The sequence below is a fragment of the Diabrotica virgifera genome, chromosome 4, assembly GCF_917563875.1.
Source record: "Diabrotica virgifera virgifera chromosome 4, PGI_DIABVI_V3a".
NCBI classification, from domain to species: Eukaryota; Metazoa; Arthropoda; class Insecta; order Coleoptera; family Chrysomelidae; genus Diabrotica; species Diabrotica virgifera.
Window position 1 is genome coordinate 27,657,654 of NC_065446.1, and position 16,967 is coordinate 27,674,620.

A 16,967-nucleotide genomic window follows, 5' to 3' on the forward strand; every position below is an offset into this window, starting at 1 on the left:
AATACAAACAGGATAGAGTTATTACCGCAGTCAACAAACAATCAATTCACCACGTTCCTTCAACAGCAAAATAATTCTCTCCTGCAACAAAACGTTCAACTTCAACAACAAATAGAAAAGCAACAGCAAGCAATCCTTGAACTAACCAAGGAAATAAGACATTTGAGAGATCTAGTACAGCAAAACACTAAATCCAATAATTAATGGCTCAAATATTTAAAATAGCTTTATGGAACGCCAATGGGGTCATGAATCGGAAGAATGAAATTGAGGCATTTTTAAAATTTCACAACCTAGATATAATTCTAATATCTGAATCTCACTTAACATCAGAAAATAGTTTTAGAATATCCAACTATTTAAGGTACAATGCTGCCCATCCAGACGCAGCAAGAAGAGCCAGTGCTGGAGCAGCTATAATCATTAGAAAGGATATAAAACACCATATTTCACAAAAGATTGAACAACCAGATCTACAAGCAGTCTCCATTGAAATAGAAGATTGGATCGGACCAATCTCGATAGCTGCTGTATACTGCCCACCAAATTATATAGCTAACAAAAATTCTTTAAGTAATCACTTTAACCAACTTGGTAACCATTTCGTGGCAGGTGGAGACTATAACGCCAAACATACTAGTTGGGGTTCAAGACTGTGCACTACTGGAAGAGGCAGGGTACTACATCAAATCATATCAGAACAACACTTGACCATTTGTCTACGTATCAGCCCACATACTGGCCATCCGACCCGCAGAAAAATCCCGACTGTTTAGATTTCTTTGTTACAAAAGACTTCTCAAGGAGATATCTAAGTATCGAATCAAATCTTGATATAGAGTCTGATCATACTCCTGTAGTAGCAACTGTACATTCAGGAATTAAAGAAAAAGAGCCTCTGCCCAAGTTGCACAATTACAAAACCAACTGGCAAGCTTTCAGAGAAAGGGTTGAAGCAAATATTGAACTAAACGTGTCACTTAAGTCACCAGAAGAACTAGAAAAAGAAATCCAAAATTACACAACAACGATTCAGGAAGCTGCATGGAAATTAACACCTCCACAAACAAAAGCAAAACAAAAAATTAATTGTCCAATAAATGTCAGAGAAAAAATAATTAAAAAAGGTATCTGAGTAGAACTTGGAAGCAAACTAGACATCCAGATGACAAGTTAAGGCTCAATAGAGCAGCACGACAATTGAAGGAACTACTAAAACAACTAAAAAAAACAGCGTTCAAGAATATCTAGAAAATTTAACGCCGTCAGATGCCAGCGATTATGCGCTATGGAAGGCTACAAAAAAATTAAAACAGCAACATCGTCATATCCCACCAATTAGAAAATCCAACGGAACATGGGCCAGAACAAACAATGAAAAGGCAGAAACTTTCGGCGAATACCTAGAAGAAGTTTTCAAACCTATACCAGCTGCTGCAACAAATAACGATCAAGAAATTTACAATTTCCTACAGAGCCAAACCCCGACAGGAGAAAACACACTACACGTTTCACCCAAAGAAGTTCAAAACATAATCAACAATAATCTAATAAAAAAGAAAGCACCGGGCTATGACTTAATCACAGGTGAGGTAATTAAAAATCTACCTACCAAAGCAATTAAAATGCTAACTCAATTGTGTAATGCGGTACTAAGGTTAAAACACTTCCCAATCCAATGGAAAATTGCGGAAATTATCCTTATACAAAAATTAGGAAAACCTCCAAATGAGCCCACTTCATATCGACCAATTAGTTTAATGCCAGTAATGTCTAAGATCATGGAAAAAATAATAGAAAAAAGACTTCTACAAATACTAACAGACAGAAATATGATACCCGACCACCAATTTGTCTTTAGGAAAGAGCGTGGTACCGTCGAACAAGTTCACAGAGTGGTCAACGTTATAAATAAAACATTTGAAGAAAAAAGTTACTGTTCAGCAGCATTCCTCGATGTTAGCCAGGCTTTTGATAAAGTTTGGCTTCATGGACTGTTGTATAAACTGAAAAAGAACTTACCAGAGGAACTATATACACTCCTTAAGTCGTATTTATCAGAAATATACTTTCGAGTGAAGTTTGAGTCAGCCTTTACAAAACTATATCCCATCAGATCAGGGGTACTGCAAGGAAGCATTCTGGGACCACAACTGTATCTGATTTACACAGCAGACTTACCCACAAATCGTGATACAACGACCACCACCTTTGCAGACAATACTGCATTCCTAGCAATACACAAAAATCCAGTCGAAGCTGCTGCAGAACTCCAGAGAGTATTAAATCAAATAAATACATGGGCACAAAATTGGAGAATTAAATTGAATGAACAAAAATCAAACCATATTGTTTTTACAAAATGTCACGGTGAATCACCTACAGTAACAATAAATAATAAGGTAATTCCCTCAGTTACATCTGTAAAATATCTGGGCATGCACTTGGACAGAGGATTAACCTGGAGAACCCATATATGGAACAAACGGAAACAACTGGGCATAAAATTTAGTAAGCATTATTGGCTTCTAGGGCGTAAGTCTAAGCTCACGACAAGAAATAAACTGCTAGTCCACAACACAATATTCAAATCAGTCTGGGCATATGGTCTGCAGCTCTGGGGAGCAGCATCCAAGTCGAATGTATCCATAATTGAGAGATTCCAGTCCAAGGTGTTACGTTCAATAATCGATGCTCCGTGGTTTGTTACTAACAGGGATATTTACAATGATCTGGAAACGAAAACCGTCAGTGAAGTGATAGTGGAGTTAGGTGCAAAATACATCGTACGTCTTGAAAGCCACGCGAATGTGCTTGCAATTAATTTGTTAGACAACAGTCAGGAAACAAAACGGTTAAAGAGACAGACACCATTAGATTTACCGCACAGACATTAATATTGTTACAGTAGCTAAGTTAATATATGTAATACAGTAATTTAATATTATCTCTATAGAGATGTGTGGCGCTGGTCACAATCTCTTCATGTCATTATTTCTCAGATAAAATGTGCCTATTGTTATATATTATAACAGATTGCCTAATAAACAAAAAAAAATTGAAATGACTAACTGCGTTATAGTAATGTTCAATAAACAAATAAGCAAATATGGTTCTGATATAAACAAATTCTCTCCCTTCTGAAAAATGATTTGACTAACCTTTTTGTGTCTTCACTTCCTTTTTTTCCGGATTGCGTGATCCTCGATGCTCCTACCGTACTCTCTGGATGTTGCGAAAAGGTCCCTCTCGTCCAAACTGCTTCCACAACAACACACAGGAACTTGCTCAAATTCTCTTACTCAATTTTCTCCTTGCTCGATATCTTGTGCAAATAGATATCAATCAGCTACTCGTTCTAGACAAAACAAAAGAATCTCCCTCGGACCAGTAATATTAACTTTTCAACCGGTCGACGATTTGGTTTCAACTTGATTCTGCTCGCAAAGGCCGATCACAACACTATACACTGATTTCTCACTTTTGAAAATTGGACTGCTCTCATCAGATATCAATTATACAGTGACCCTCTCTTCTCTCGCAAATTCAGACTCCAACTTTCTTATCCCTTCTACCGATCTTTTCCACCCAATCAAAAACAAGCCTCTCTCAAAACCTTTCCTACCCATTTCTTAAGAACCAAATATTTTTCTATATAACTTTCCAATATGTCAAATTTTAAGAAATATCATAATTAGTTTTTTCCTACAGACTACTTTTACTTCTAAAAACTAAAACAAAGCGTTTACCACCATTAAACTTCCCGGAAACATTTTAAAAACATTATTGTTCTCGCCAAACGACATGTCCACTTTCTAAACCCGAATTGTTTGTTAGTGTACCAATTCACTTCGTCGAATCATTATCACTAATCGTTTTCACTTTCCCGAAACACTGTCTAATAGCTAAATTAGATTGGGATGAGAATCTATGATCTAATGGACTTTGATATAAATTTAATTTTATTTTTAAATGATGAACTATAATTTTTTTTGAATTAAAAAAAAACAATTCTACAACAAATCCCCGCCTTTGAATTCGATAAAATTCTTTGCATCTGCAACCGATTTTCTCGAGGCAAAACAATTTTCCGGTATACCTATTTCATTATCCTAATTTATTTCCTATTTCCTACCTTAACTATTTCCTATGTGTACTTCCTTCCTTTACTCATGATATTTGTACACATCGTGAATATTGTAAATTCCTCTGATCTTTTCCGAATCAACATGTCTCAAAACATAGCTAGTTTCCACTATTACGATTATATTGATACACTGTGAGTCACATCTCTCTACGATTTGATCTTTCAATATTTTACTAGTCTCCCTTTTCACCTGTTGTCGATATTCATACGGAATCGGATAAGTTTTCGATCGTCCGTTTCCTAGGTTTTTTTCCTCAAACGCATTTTCAAATTTTTGGGGCGTTCTATGTTCTTCATTTATGAAATTTTTATAGTATCTTAAATTCCAGCGCATATTTTCTTTTCCTTCTAACTCCTTACCCATGTTTATCGTGTATTCTGCATCCGCGTTTTCACATACTTTTTCTTCTCCTAACTCTGTTTCAATTGTCCTCTGCTCGTTTTCTTTTTTTAATATCATTTCTTCTTCTTTCCCCTGGTTCATCTCTTCTTTTGAGGAAATCCATGTTTCATTTTCCTTTGTCACTATCCTTTTTTCTTCTTATTCTGGGCTCAACTCTTCCTTTGAGGAATCACCGGTCTCATTTTCTTTTGTAACTGTCAATTTTTCCTTTTCTTCGGGGCTCAACTCTTCTTTTGAGAAATCCCAGGTTTCATTTTCTTTTGTCCTAATTTTCCGCCTTCTCTGCTTTTCGCTTTGTCCTTGTTTCGTTGCCAAATTCATCTCCACTGTTTGTTCTTTATCTGATTCGTCTATGTTCTGTTTCTCATGTTCCTTGTCATTTTTGAGATCACTTGCTACGTATTTTTCTGTCAAATCGTCGACTCCTACAATCATGTCATGTGACAGATTTGGCATCATCACACATTGTAGTGCATAAAATCTCTTACCCACTCGTATCTTTATTCGTATGCCTTCATTTATTGTTGCCAATGTCCGTTTATTTGGACCCACTAAATTTACCCTAGGTATTTTGTAAATTAAATTTGTTAAATTGATTTCTTCTATTAATTTTCTGTTGACCAGTGTTATTTCCGAGCCAGTATCTATCAACATTTTAATTAGTTTCTCGTTGATAAAACCATTCACAAATTTTAAATTTATTCCATTTCTTTTTTCATTGTTTCCTGCCAGTTTTATAAATTCCTTCGGGTGACAAAAAATTCCTGTTTGGGTTTTTGTTTCGAGAGAGCGCCTTCGTGAAAAAGACGCCGGTTCCTTTTCGTTGTTTATATTTTCGTCGTAATGTCTCTCTTTGTCATATTCTTCTGTCTGGGTATTATTTACCTCTCTTCTATTTTCTCTTGGTCTGTCGGATCTGTTTCGGTTTTCTCGATATCCCTGTTCATTTTGTCTACCATTATTTCTGTTTTCTTGATTTGTGCGTGTGTTGTTTCTATTCTGGTATTCTCGATTTCTGTCCTCATTCCATTCGTTTTTCCTCCTGGGATTAAAATCTCGTCTTGTATAGTCCCTCCTATTGTTTTGTCTTCTATCCCTGTAATCCTGTGTTTCTCGGAGTCTGTAATCTTTGCGATCTTCTTGATTTTCTTTCTCTTAGACGTGATTCTCTTATTTGTAGGAATTGGCACACACTGTCTATGTCTGTGTAATTTTGCAAAGTGATATGATCTTCTAGCGTATCTTCGAAATGTCTTGCAATCAGTTCGACCAATTGTTCTGACGAATAATTATATTGTAAATGTTTTGCATTATTGTATATTTGTAATGCGTATGTTTTTTCTGAGATACCCATCCGATCATTATATTTCCCATTTTGTAATTCTTTGTTGATTTCCATTTGTTGGACTTTTCTCCAGAAATAGTTTAAAAATTTTGGTTCAAACTGTTGCCAACTGTCAAATTCTTCCTCCTTGCTGTCAAACCATAGACCTGCCTCATACTTAAGATGTTTTCTGATCGTTTCTTTGGCTGTTTCAAAATTTCCGATGTGTTGTACTTTCTTTTTCAGGCTATTTATGAAGGGCACTGGGTATAATCTTCTTACATCCCCGCCAAACAATTTTTTCACGTCATCTGTACTATGTATAACCATTTCTCTTCTTTCTCCGAAATTTTGTTGAGTATTGATTTCAGCAATTTGTTTTTCATTTTGCTTAACTTTTTCTTCTATCTCTCGCTTGTCTTCTTGCAACGCGTTTTCAAATTTGGTTTCCAAATTCTCTAGTTCTTTTTTCTGGCAATCCTTTAACTCCTTCATTTTATTTTGCATTTTCATCTCTTGTTCTTTCATTTCGTTCTTCATCATTGTCAAACATCCTTTTATTTCCTTTTCATATTTTTCTATGCGTTGCTGTATTTTCTTGTTGTTCTCTTCTATTTTTTCTTGTGTTTCTTCCATGATTCGTTTTGCTTCTTCCTGATTTTTATCCATTTTATCCATCTTCTTTGATGTTTCTTCCTGATTTTTACACATTTTATCCATTTTTTCCGATGTTTCTTTCATGGCTTGTTTTTATTCTTCCTGATTTTTATCCATTGTCCTTTTTGCTTCATCCATTTTTGTGATTGTATTTGCATCAGTTGTAATAATTTTTCTAAATCTGACAATTCCTTTTTTTCTGTTTCCATGATTGTTATGTCTAAACTGTCTTCTTGATCTGAATGTTCTCCTTGTTCCAAATGTTCTTCTTTTTCTGAATGTTCTCCTTGATTATTGTTTTCTTTGCTTTTGTTTCTTCTCTCTGGCATTTCTTTTCAAGGAATACTATCCCCGCCAAATAGGAAACTTTAAAACACCCTATCTGTTGCAGACACGAAAAATTTTCCCTTACCCAATGTAATAATTGTCAAATATTTCAAAAAATCATCAAACGCAAATATCGAACAAATAAAATAAATTATTAGAAATTGTACCTAAAGAAAATATAGATTTTCAAACACCTGCTTTTCCTCTGTCTTCCCTTTCAAAGTTGCAACCAGAAATACTCTCTAATGCACCATCAGTTGGGACACAATTTTGTTATGCTCTTCTTTAACTATTTATTTAGATTGCTTGGCATATTCTTAATTCAATTAACTATTCAATTTACCCCAGGCTGTGGGTAAAAAATAGGTCGATTTCAGGATATAATTCAGGAATTCTTGAAACCTATCAGGTGTTGTAAAGGACGATGCCAGGAATAACTTCTACTAAAATGTAACCAAAAATATTGTGCGCTTTTTGTTTTATTGCGATTTTCATTTGTTAAATTTGCAATTTTTAATGATTTTTAATTTTGCAGCTTAGGATATTGATTTTACAAAAAAAACTTTTTAATACAAAGTTGTAGTAAATTAAAAAACCTACAATTTGAGGTATGGTATGTTTAATTTTGTTAATTGGTTATTGCAAAACAGCCTGCGAAATGTCCAAAATGGCCGTTTTTTACAATTGCATTATTTATTGTACAAATAATTTTTTTTTATTTTTTAAAGCTTTAAAATGAAGATCTTTGAATTCCAAACATAAAAAAAATTGTAAAGCCAGATTAACGAATTTCTTGCTTAGATATTATAAATTGTTTATCCCAAGAGGTCAAATGTCGAAGGCTATAACTTTTTGAAAAAAAATCGTAGAGAGTTGGTGAAACATCTATATTTTCATATTCTGATGTAAATAAATGCGTAAAACATTTTTAAACCTCTAATTTTTGGGTTTGAAAATAAGGGGGCAAATTTCGTTATAAACATTTAGAGCTGAAGCGGCCCTGTACATCTTATGAGTTTCTAACTTCAGATTATTGTTGCTGAAGATGAAACGAAGATTTATAAAAAAATAAAAAATTCTAAGACCAACTGAAGCCGAGATAATTTTTGTGTTTGAAAATAAGGGGGCAATTTTCGTTATAAACATTTAGAGCTGAAGCGGCCCTGTACATCCTATGAGTTTCTAACTTACAGATTATTGTTGCTGAAGACAAAACGAAGATTTATAAAAAAATAAAAATTTTCTACAACCCACTGAAGCCGAGATAATTGTTTTTTTTTTCTTAAATCGTAGTGCCGTTATTTATAACAACTAAGAAATTATTTTACAGTAATTTACTAAAGAAAGACTTATATTATCTTAAAATAAAAATTATTATAAAATATAATTACATTTAATTATTAAAAATTATTTTTAAAATCGGTGCTTTTGCGAGCGGCCGAATTTTGCAAACCGCCCGGCTCGCTTCAAATCCGCGCGCTCGGAAAATTTTTACGTAACTTGTATTAAATTTTGTCAGAAAACAATTTAATAATATTACCATTATAATATACAGTCTATTTACCACTGTATTTGTTTTTCTTGATAATCTTTTATGTGTGAAATTTCATTTCGGAAGAAATAATATTACAAAAATGATACATATATAGGGTGAGGCAGATAACTGGCCTATTAGAAATATTTAGAGAACTAAAGGCAACAGAATCATGAAAATTGGAATGAAGGGGTTTTGAAGGGTGATCTATTTAATGAAAATATTTTCATCAATTTGCCACTTCCGGTTATACCGGAAGTTGCTTAAAATTTCGTTTTTTTAAATGGGACACCCTGTATATTTTTACATTTTTAGATTCTACTCGATGTCTTCTTTCTTAAAATATGCGGTTTTGTAATGTTATACAGGGTAGTTTAAAAGCTAATTACGTTTTTTTATTAATTTCGTAGCAACTTTCACACCCTGTAGAATTGTAGTAGTTGGATATTAAACACTTTATTTATGTTAAAATGATTTTTAATATAGTCTACTATTATTAAAAATTATTAGTATAGCTAAATTCGTAACATAACCTGCGAAACACGTCGTGTAGAATACCGGTGGTGGTCGAAGTGTAATAAAATGCAATCGCCATTCTTTCATATATATATATATATATATTGGTTATTAGGTATGTATATATGTGGTCAATTCTGCTGTTAATCAAAGAACTTTTCACTGCCCAATGTTCGACACTGTCGAAAGCCTTTTCAAAATCTATGAACGCTATATTAGAGGAATGTGGTATTCATTTGCTCGTTTTATAAGGTTTTCATACTTAATAAATGGCTACCTGTGCTGAATCCCTTTCTAAAACCAGCTTGTTCTTTCGACTGGTATCCGTCGAATTTTGTCGTCAGTCTATTGGTTAAAATTTTTGTTAGGAGTTTATACATTACATTGAGGAGTGTTATAAGACGGTAGTTTTTTATATCTGCTTTTTCCCCTTTCTTGTGTTGGTTAATGGTTACGGATTCCTTCCAGTTGTTTGGGAATCTTTTGTCTTTTAATATTTTGTTAAAAAGGGAATGGAGAGTAATAATTACCACTTTTCTAGCATATTTCAGCATCTCTGCAGTTATTTAGACTTTTCCAGTCGATTTGTTGTTTTTCATTATTTCGTTCAATATTTCTGATTTGCTTATTTCTCGCTGAACTAATTTATATTTTTCAGAAATTGGGACAAGCAACTAGAAGAAGCTAAGAAAACAAATTCCAAACCAAGTTTGTTGAAATCCATAGTTATGACATTTTGGTTGGAGTACGCATGGCTAGGAATATATGCTATCACAACAGATTTAGTGCTAAGACTAATTGAACCTCTAATACTTGAAAACCTATTGGATTATTTTAAACCAGAATCACAAGTTTCAAAAAATTATGCTCTTATGTATGCAGGTATCTTAGTCGCTATGAACATCTTGGGCGTTTTGATTGCAAATCAATATTACCTAGAGGTTCTTCACAGTGGCATGAGGATAAGGGCATCTTGTTGTACTGTTATATACAGAAAGGTAATTTTAAGAAAATAATTCCGATTCAATTTCTTTATAAGTTTTTACATGTAGACTCTCGCCTTTTGTTGGTAATGTTTAATTTTGTCTTTCAATCCAAATTTGATATTGTAAGGGTTTATCAACATCCAAAATTAAGATCAAGACATATTCATTTAATTCTTAAATGTCCTAGAAACAAAACCAAAACATACACATTTGTTTACAATTAAGTAGGTCACCTAGATTGTTACAAACACCAGTCGGAAATGATGCGTCGTCAGCTAATCAATATTTTCGTAAGTCATGGCCAAAGCTAAATCGACAATATAAACATACTACATGTTACAAGTTTGTTTATACATACAGCGAAGCATCGTGATTCATTCTAATTAATGCAATTATCATTCTTAATTCAGATGCACCCGTCGATGGTTTTACCGTGAGCACATCAACTATTTACTGTGGTCTTTATAATTGGTAATAAACAAGTAGTTATCAATAGTGTTTAATTCATCAACCCCTATTGGTAGGGGGTAACTACCTTCAAACTACCCTAAGATGTTCCCGAGGGTGGAGAACCCGCATATGGCGATCGACCAGGTAAGAACACAGGACTGGTAAACGGGACGAGTATGGGAAAAAAAACGTCTATGGATGAGGTTTCTTGCACCTCGACCACCCTAGACAACAGTGTGGTACCTATATAGAAAAAGAATGGAGACATCAGGCCCGACACGGAGGTGAAGATGGTATGGAGATGAACATCGTGTGAAAATGGAACATGGTATGGGACGTGCAGCGAGGACTTTTGGTGATACGAACTTAGACGTTTAAAGTAGTAAGTCCATGTTATTTATTCTTATGGTATTTCCACGATATTAGTCCTAATTCGTATAATCATATAGTAAAGTAATATAACCGTAATGTAAGATACACATAATCTAAGTTTTACCTATTTTTATCTACCTATTCTATTTTAATTACCTTATTGGTATTATAGAGAATTTTTTTTCAAGTATTATGGTTATCTATAAGACGTAATGATAAATTTTTACATTTTTATATGATTTTTATATATTTACTAGCATATATTTTTACCTTTACCGACTTTTTATTCAATTATTATTTTACCTACTGATTTTTATGAGCTTTCCATTTGCCTACTGATTTTTATGATAATTTATAATGATTGATATAATGATTTTTATTGCAATTTACTATATTTTTTACTATTTTTTTGTAATACTATTTTATATATATTTATTATACCTCGTAAGACTATCGAATTTATGCTTTCGTTACGAAGTACAGGAATAAAGGATAGGAAAAATTATGAATAAATGAGTAGCAACAAAGTTACTTGGGAAGACTTCGTCAAAATAGTTGAGGAGATTACGCAAGAAGTAATAAGACAAAGCAGAAGGGTCTTGAAGGAAAAAGTACCTAAATCTAAGGATATACAAGATGAAGTAATGACACAGTTAATTAAATCGTATAACAAGTTCACACACTTAACGAAGAAAAATTGGGAAGCGCTAACAGACAAACAAAGAGAAGCGTGCAACAAATATTTTGAAAAAATCAGAGACAAAGTTATACGCTCATTTCAAGCTGTAAACTTAAGATCGGTAGTTCCAAGTTCAATACATCAGTCAATCGACAAGGAAATAGAAGAAGAACAAAGCGACGAGGAAGTAGAAGAGGAAAAAAGTGACGAGGAGATAGAAGTGGAAAAAATTGACGAGGAAAAAGAAGAGGAAAAAAGCGACATAAAGCGAGATATAACCATGGCACTGACGATCAACGAATTTTTGAATATCGCAAGCAAAGTATTGCCCAACGAGTTCGATGGGAGCGCAGGTAAGCTACAACCATTTTTAGACGCATTAGAACTACTTGGAAAAATAGCAGAAGGACATGAAGAAACAACGATAACATTAATAAAGACAAGATTGACTAATAAGGCTAGAAACCTGATAACTACCGAAGATATGATCCCGCTTATAGCCGCGGCACTGAAGAAAGAATTAAGAGGCGACAATCCAAAAACGGTAATAGACAAGTTAGCAAAGAAAAGGCAGGGAAACAAAGATGCAGCAGTGTACGCATCTGAAGTAGAGGAACTAGCAGAACAGTTAAAGGTAGTATACATAGCGGAAGGAATGCCATTGGAATTAGCGAAAAAATACACGACGGAGACAGTTGTAGCAACAATGAAACGAAACGTTAATACAGATAAAGCTAAGTTAATACTGGAGGCAGGCAATTTCACAACACCGTAGGAAGTAGTATCCAAATTTTTATCGATTGATACGACAGAAGAGAACACACGGGGAAGAGTGTTCAATTATAGGACGAATTATGAAAGTACGAGAGAACAGCATCAATACAGAAGAGGATACCATAACAAATACGATAGAGGCAGAAGAAATACCTTCGGACAACGGAACGAAGCAGAGGCAACGGAAAACCAACGGAACTATTCGAACAGAGGATATAGACAATTTGACAGCCAAACATGTAGAGGAAACCAGAGAGGAGGACGTAACAGAAACGTAAGGCTAATGGAGTTAGAGGACAGCCAAGAGGAACCAGAAGACCCACAGTTGGGGTTTTGAATGAACGAGACAATGGAAATACAAAGTCAGAAGTGGAATATATTATTTACAACTTTGACTTAACGAATTTTGTACGAATGAAAAGAGGAATCCTAGAACACACGAATGTCTTTATCATAGACAGGAGCTGATATTTCAATACTAAAATGTTCACAAGATTTTATAAGGAACATGTGAAATCAAACACAAAGGCGAAAATAAAAGGAGTAACTAAAGGAGAATTACAAACAATGGGAGAAGTTGAAACAACACTAGAAGTAAAAGCATCTCGATTTGAGCATATCTTTCAATTAGTTGAACCTAACTTTCCCATTCCAACAGACGGAATCATTGGAAGAGACTTTATTTCAAATTTTCAATGCATATTGGATTACGCTAACCTTAAAATGCACATTAAAGAGGACAGCGATTGTTACATTAGTACGAACATTTTGGATAATATAGATAATGACACAATAATAATACCGCCTAGATGCGAAATTTACAGAGTCGTAAAAATTTTTCAAACGCTGAAGAACGACAGGATAGTGGAACAACAGGACATACACCCAGGAATATTCATAGCGAGAGCAATTTTTTCAAGTAATAATCCATACATCAAAATTTTGAACACAACCTACGAAACAGTAAAAGTAGAGACAAACACAATCAAAACATTAGACATTAAATTATTCAACATATTTATAGACTGATCAACGACAGCAAGGATAGGAAAAAGGAATTACGGGAATCACTGAAGTTAGACATTCCAGAATACATACGCGATAAATTAGTATCTTTATGCGAAGAATATTCAGATATATTCGCCCTAAGGCATGACATGCTGACATGTAACAACTTCTACGAACAGAAACTGAGAGTTAAAGACCAAACTCCGGTATACATTAAGAACTATAGGACACCGCATGCACAGACAGAGGACTTAAACCGACAAGTACAAAAACTAAGAGACCAAGGAATCATAGAACCGTCTACATCAGAATACAAAAGCCCGGTATTGCTGGTACCGAAAACAGCTATAGATGGAAATAAAGCATGGAGGTTATGCATAGATTTTAGACAACTGAACAAGAAAATAGTCACAGATAAATTCCCATTACCAAGAATAGATTCGATATTAGATCAACTAGGAAGAGCAAAATGGTTTTCAGTTATAGACTTAATGTCATGTTTTTACCAAATACCATTAGAAAAATCATCGAGAAAATACACATCGTTTAGCACGGAAAATGAAGCATTTCAATTTACCAGATTACCTTTTGGATTAAACGTAAGCCCGAATAGCTTTTCAAGGATGATGTCAATAGCGTTTTCAGGATTAACACCAGACAAAGAATTTCTTTACATGGACGATATAGTAGTAATAGGAATATCTGAAAAACATCACCTAGACAACCTGAAAAAGACATTCGAGACATGTCGAAAATTCAATTTGAAACTTAACCCAGGAAAATGTCAATTTTTTAGAAGAGAAATCACATATTTAGGACATGATCTTTCTCAGGAAGGAATATCACCCGATAAAGCAAAATATGCAACGATTGAACAATACCCGACGCCTAAGACAGCAGAAGAGACAAAAAGATTCGTAGCATTTTGTAACTATTATCGACGTTTTATTCAAAATTTTGCTGAAATATGCAGACCACCAAGCAGATTATCGAGAAAAGGACTAGAATTTTTTTGGTCAGAAGAATGTGAGGAAGCATTCAATAAGCTTAAATCATCATTGATGAAACCACCAATCCTAAAATATCCGGATTTCAATAAAAAATTCATCCTAACAACAGATGCATCCAACGAGAGTTGTTCAGCAATTTTAAGTCAAGATTATAACGGAATAGACCTACATATATGCTACATAGCATACGCATCAAGAAGTTTCAATAAAAGAGAATGTAATAAACCTATAATCGTTAAGGAATTACTAGCGATTCATTGGGGAATTAATCATTTCAAATGTTATTTATATGGAGCATCAACATTTTTAGTAAAAACGGATCATAAACCACTAACGCACTTATTTTCAATGAAGGAACCAACCTCAAAACTTACAAGGATCAGATTAGATTTAGAGGAATACGATTTCGAAATAGAGTATATAACAGGGAAAAATAACTACGCAGACAGTCTTTCAAGAATAACATTGCATCAACTAAAGAACTTATACATAGACAACAATCATATACTGGCTATAACACGAGCTCAAGCAAGAGAAAAGGAGAAAGAATCAAGGCAAACGAAGGCAGAAAGTGAACTCGCACTACAGCCAGAAGCCCCCAACCAGACAGTAAGGAAGGTACTAAATAATTTAGAGGCACATAGACTACCAATTTTGTCTTTTGGAGCAGAACTAATCTCACCAAGACTGAGCATTAGGGTCAAAAACAAAATAAAATGCAGCAAGAGCATAGCCACAGGATTCAATCATTTCGATTTAAACCAAATGTTGGCACAGCTTGATAAGCTGGCGGTAAAGAATGCAGTACGTAAAGTAAAAATATACGTAAACGATATTATTTTTAAATTGTGCACAATTAATGAATTTATTAAAGAAGGAAACAAAATATTGAAGAATGTAGAAATATACATATGTGAAGTACCTGAAACCATAGAAGATGACAAAGAAAAACACAGAGGAATATCATAATCACCCGATGTTTGGAGGACACGTAGGAAATAATAGAATAATAAAGAAGCTAAAAACATGATTCAGATGGAAAAATTTGGAAAAAGATGTAAGAAAATACGTTAAACAATGTCATAAATGTCAAATTAACAAACCGAAAAGAACACATGTCAAAGAAGTCGTGATATCGGACACTTCTTCGAAACCATGGGACATAGATACGATAGGTCAATTCACTGGAAGTAATGAAAACAATGAAGACAAAAAAGAGCGGCAAGAAAAGAATAAGCCACAACACTTCGAAATAGGAGACCTAGTCCTGGTAAAAAGGGAAGAGAAAGGTAAGTGTAATAGTCTTTATGTAGGCCCCTTCACAATAACAGAGGTAAATAACGTTAATTGTAAGATCAAAACAGAAAACAATAAAATCAAGGAAATACATAAGAATAGATTATATGCTTACTGTTCGAGGACACAGTGAGTGGCAGTGAAACGGGAACAGTGTTGATGTCGAACATTTTTTTTTTGTACCTTAGTTTATTTACTAATTAGTTATAGGAAATAAATATTTAATTTTGTATCGATTAAAACACAGTAACCAGTTGGTGGCGCTATCTACAAAAATTTTCTTCCTTGCATGTAGTCAGAAAATTTTCCCGAAGGGGATGGATGTAAGGGTTTATCAACATCCAAAATTAAGATCAAGACATATTCATTTAATTCTTAAATGTCCTAGAAACAAAACCAAAACATACACATTTGTTTACAATTAAGTAGGTCACCTAGATTGTTAGAAACACCAGTCGGCAATAATGCGTCGTCAGCTAATCAATATTTTCGTAAGTCACGGCCAAAGCCGAATCGACAATATAAACATTCTTCGACATTCATGACTTCGGAAATTCTAGCATTAATGGAAGAGAGGAGAAAAGCCAAAGGGAGTAATGGACCAAAATACAAAGAACTACAAAGTAGAATTAAAGTAGAGATAAAAAGGCCAAGGAAAATCAATGCATAGAAATAGAAGAGCATGGCAGAAAATACGACAGCTTTAATATGCATAAAAAAATAAAAGAACTAACAAGTACCAAAAAGCGAGCACACTATGGGATAATTAAAATATGATAATGGTAGACTCATCGCAGAAATCAAAGATAAACTAATGCTTTGGCAAGAGTACATAATGAAACTATTCGACGATGATAGAATGATACAAGAAGAACCACAGAAACAAACAGGTCCGAAAATAATAATGTCCGAATTAGAACAGGCAATTAGAAATGCAAAGACCGCAAAAGCAGTAGGCCCAAATCAGATACCCACTGAGCTAATTAAATGCATTGACGAAGAAACACTGCATATACTTTTAGATCTATTCAACAAGTTATACACAACAGGAGTAATACCCCATGATTGGTTGCTGTCCACGTTTGTAACACTACCCAAGTCACTACATGCCACAGAATGCTCCCAGTATAGAACAATTTCCTTAATAAGAGACACACTTAAGATATTCCTCCAAATAATACACGGAATACTGTACAAAAAAATAGAAGAATATATAGATGACACCCAGTTTGTATTCAGAGGAGGACTAGGAGTGAAAGAGGATCTATTCGTTTTTAACGTTCTCTAACTATATGAACCAGGATCTCTATGTCTGCTTTATAGATTATCAAAAAGCTTTTGATCGAGTACGACATCAGAAACTCGCAGAACTTTTAAAAGAAAAGGATGTGGACAGTCGATATATACGGGTTATTGTCAATCTGTACTGGATCCAAAAGCAAAGGTTAAAATCGAAATTGTCGAAATGGAAACCATACAAATTA

At 34.0% G+C, this 16,967-nt stretch overlaps 1 protein-coding gene across 1 annotated transcript in view; it reads left to right on the forward strand.

Annotated features, from left to right (window-relative positions):
* The window catches only part of LOC114349326 (ATP-binding cassette sub-family C member 4-like), a 148,472-nt gene that overhangs the window by 12,852 nt on the left and 118,653 nt on the right, over positions 1–16,967 (forward strand). Inside the window, exon 3 of the mRNA XM_050648982.1 lies at positions 9,567–9,906. Within this exon, the coding sequence (XP_050504939.1) occupies positions 9,567–9,906 (340 nt within the window). The remainder of the gene's footprint in view (positions 1–9,566; positions 9,907–16,967) is intronic.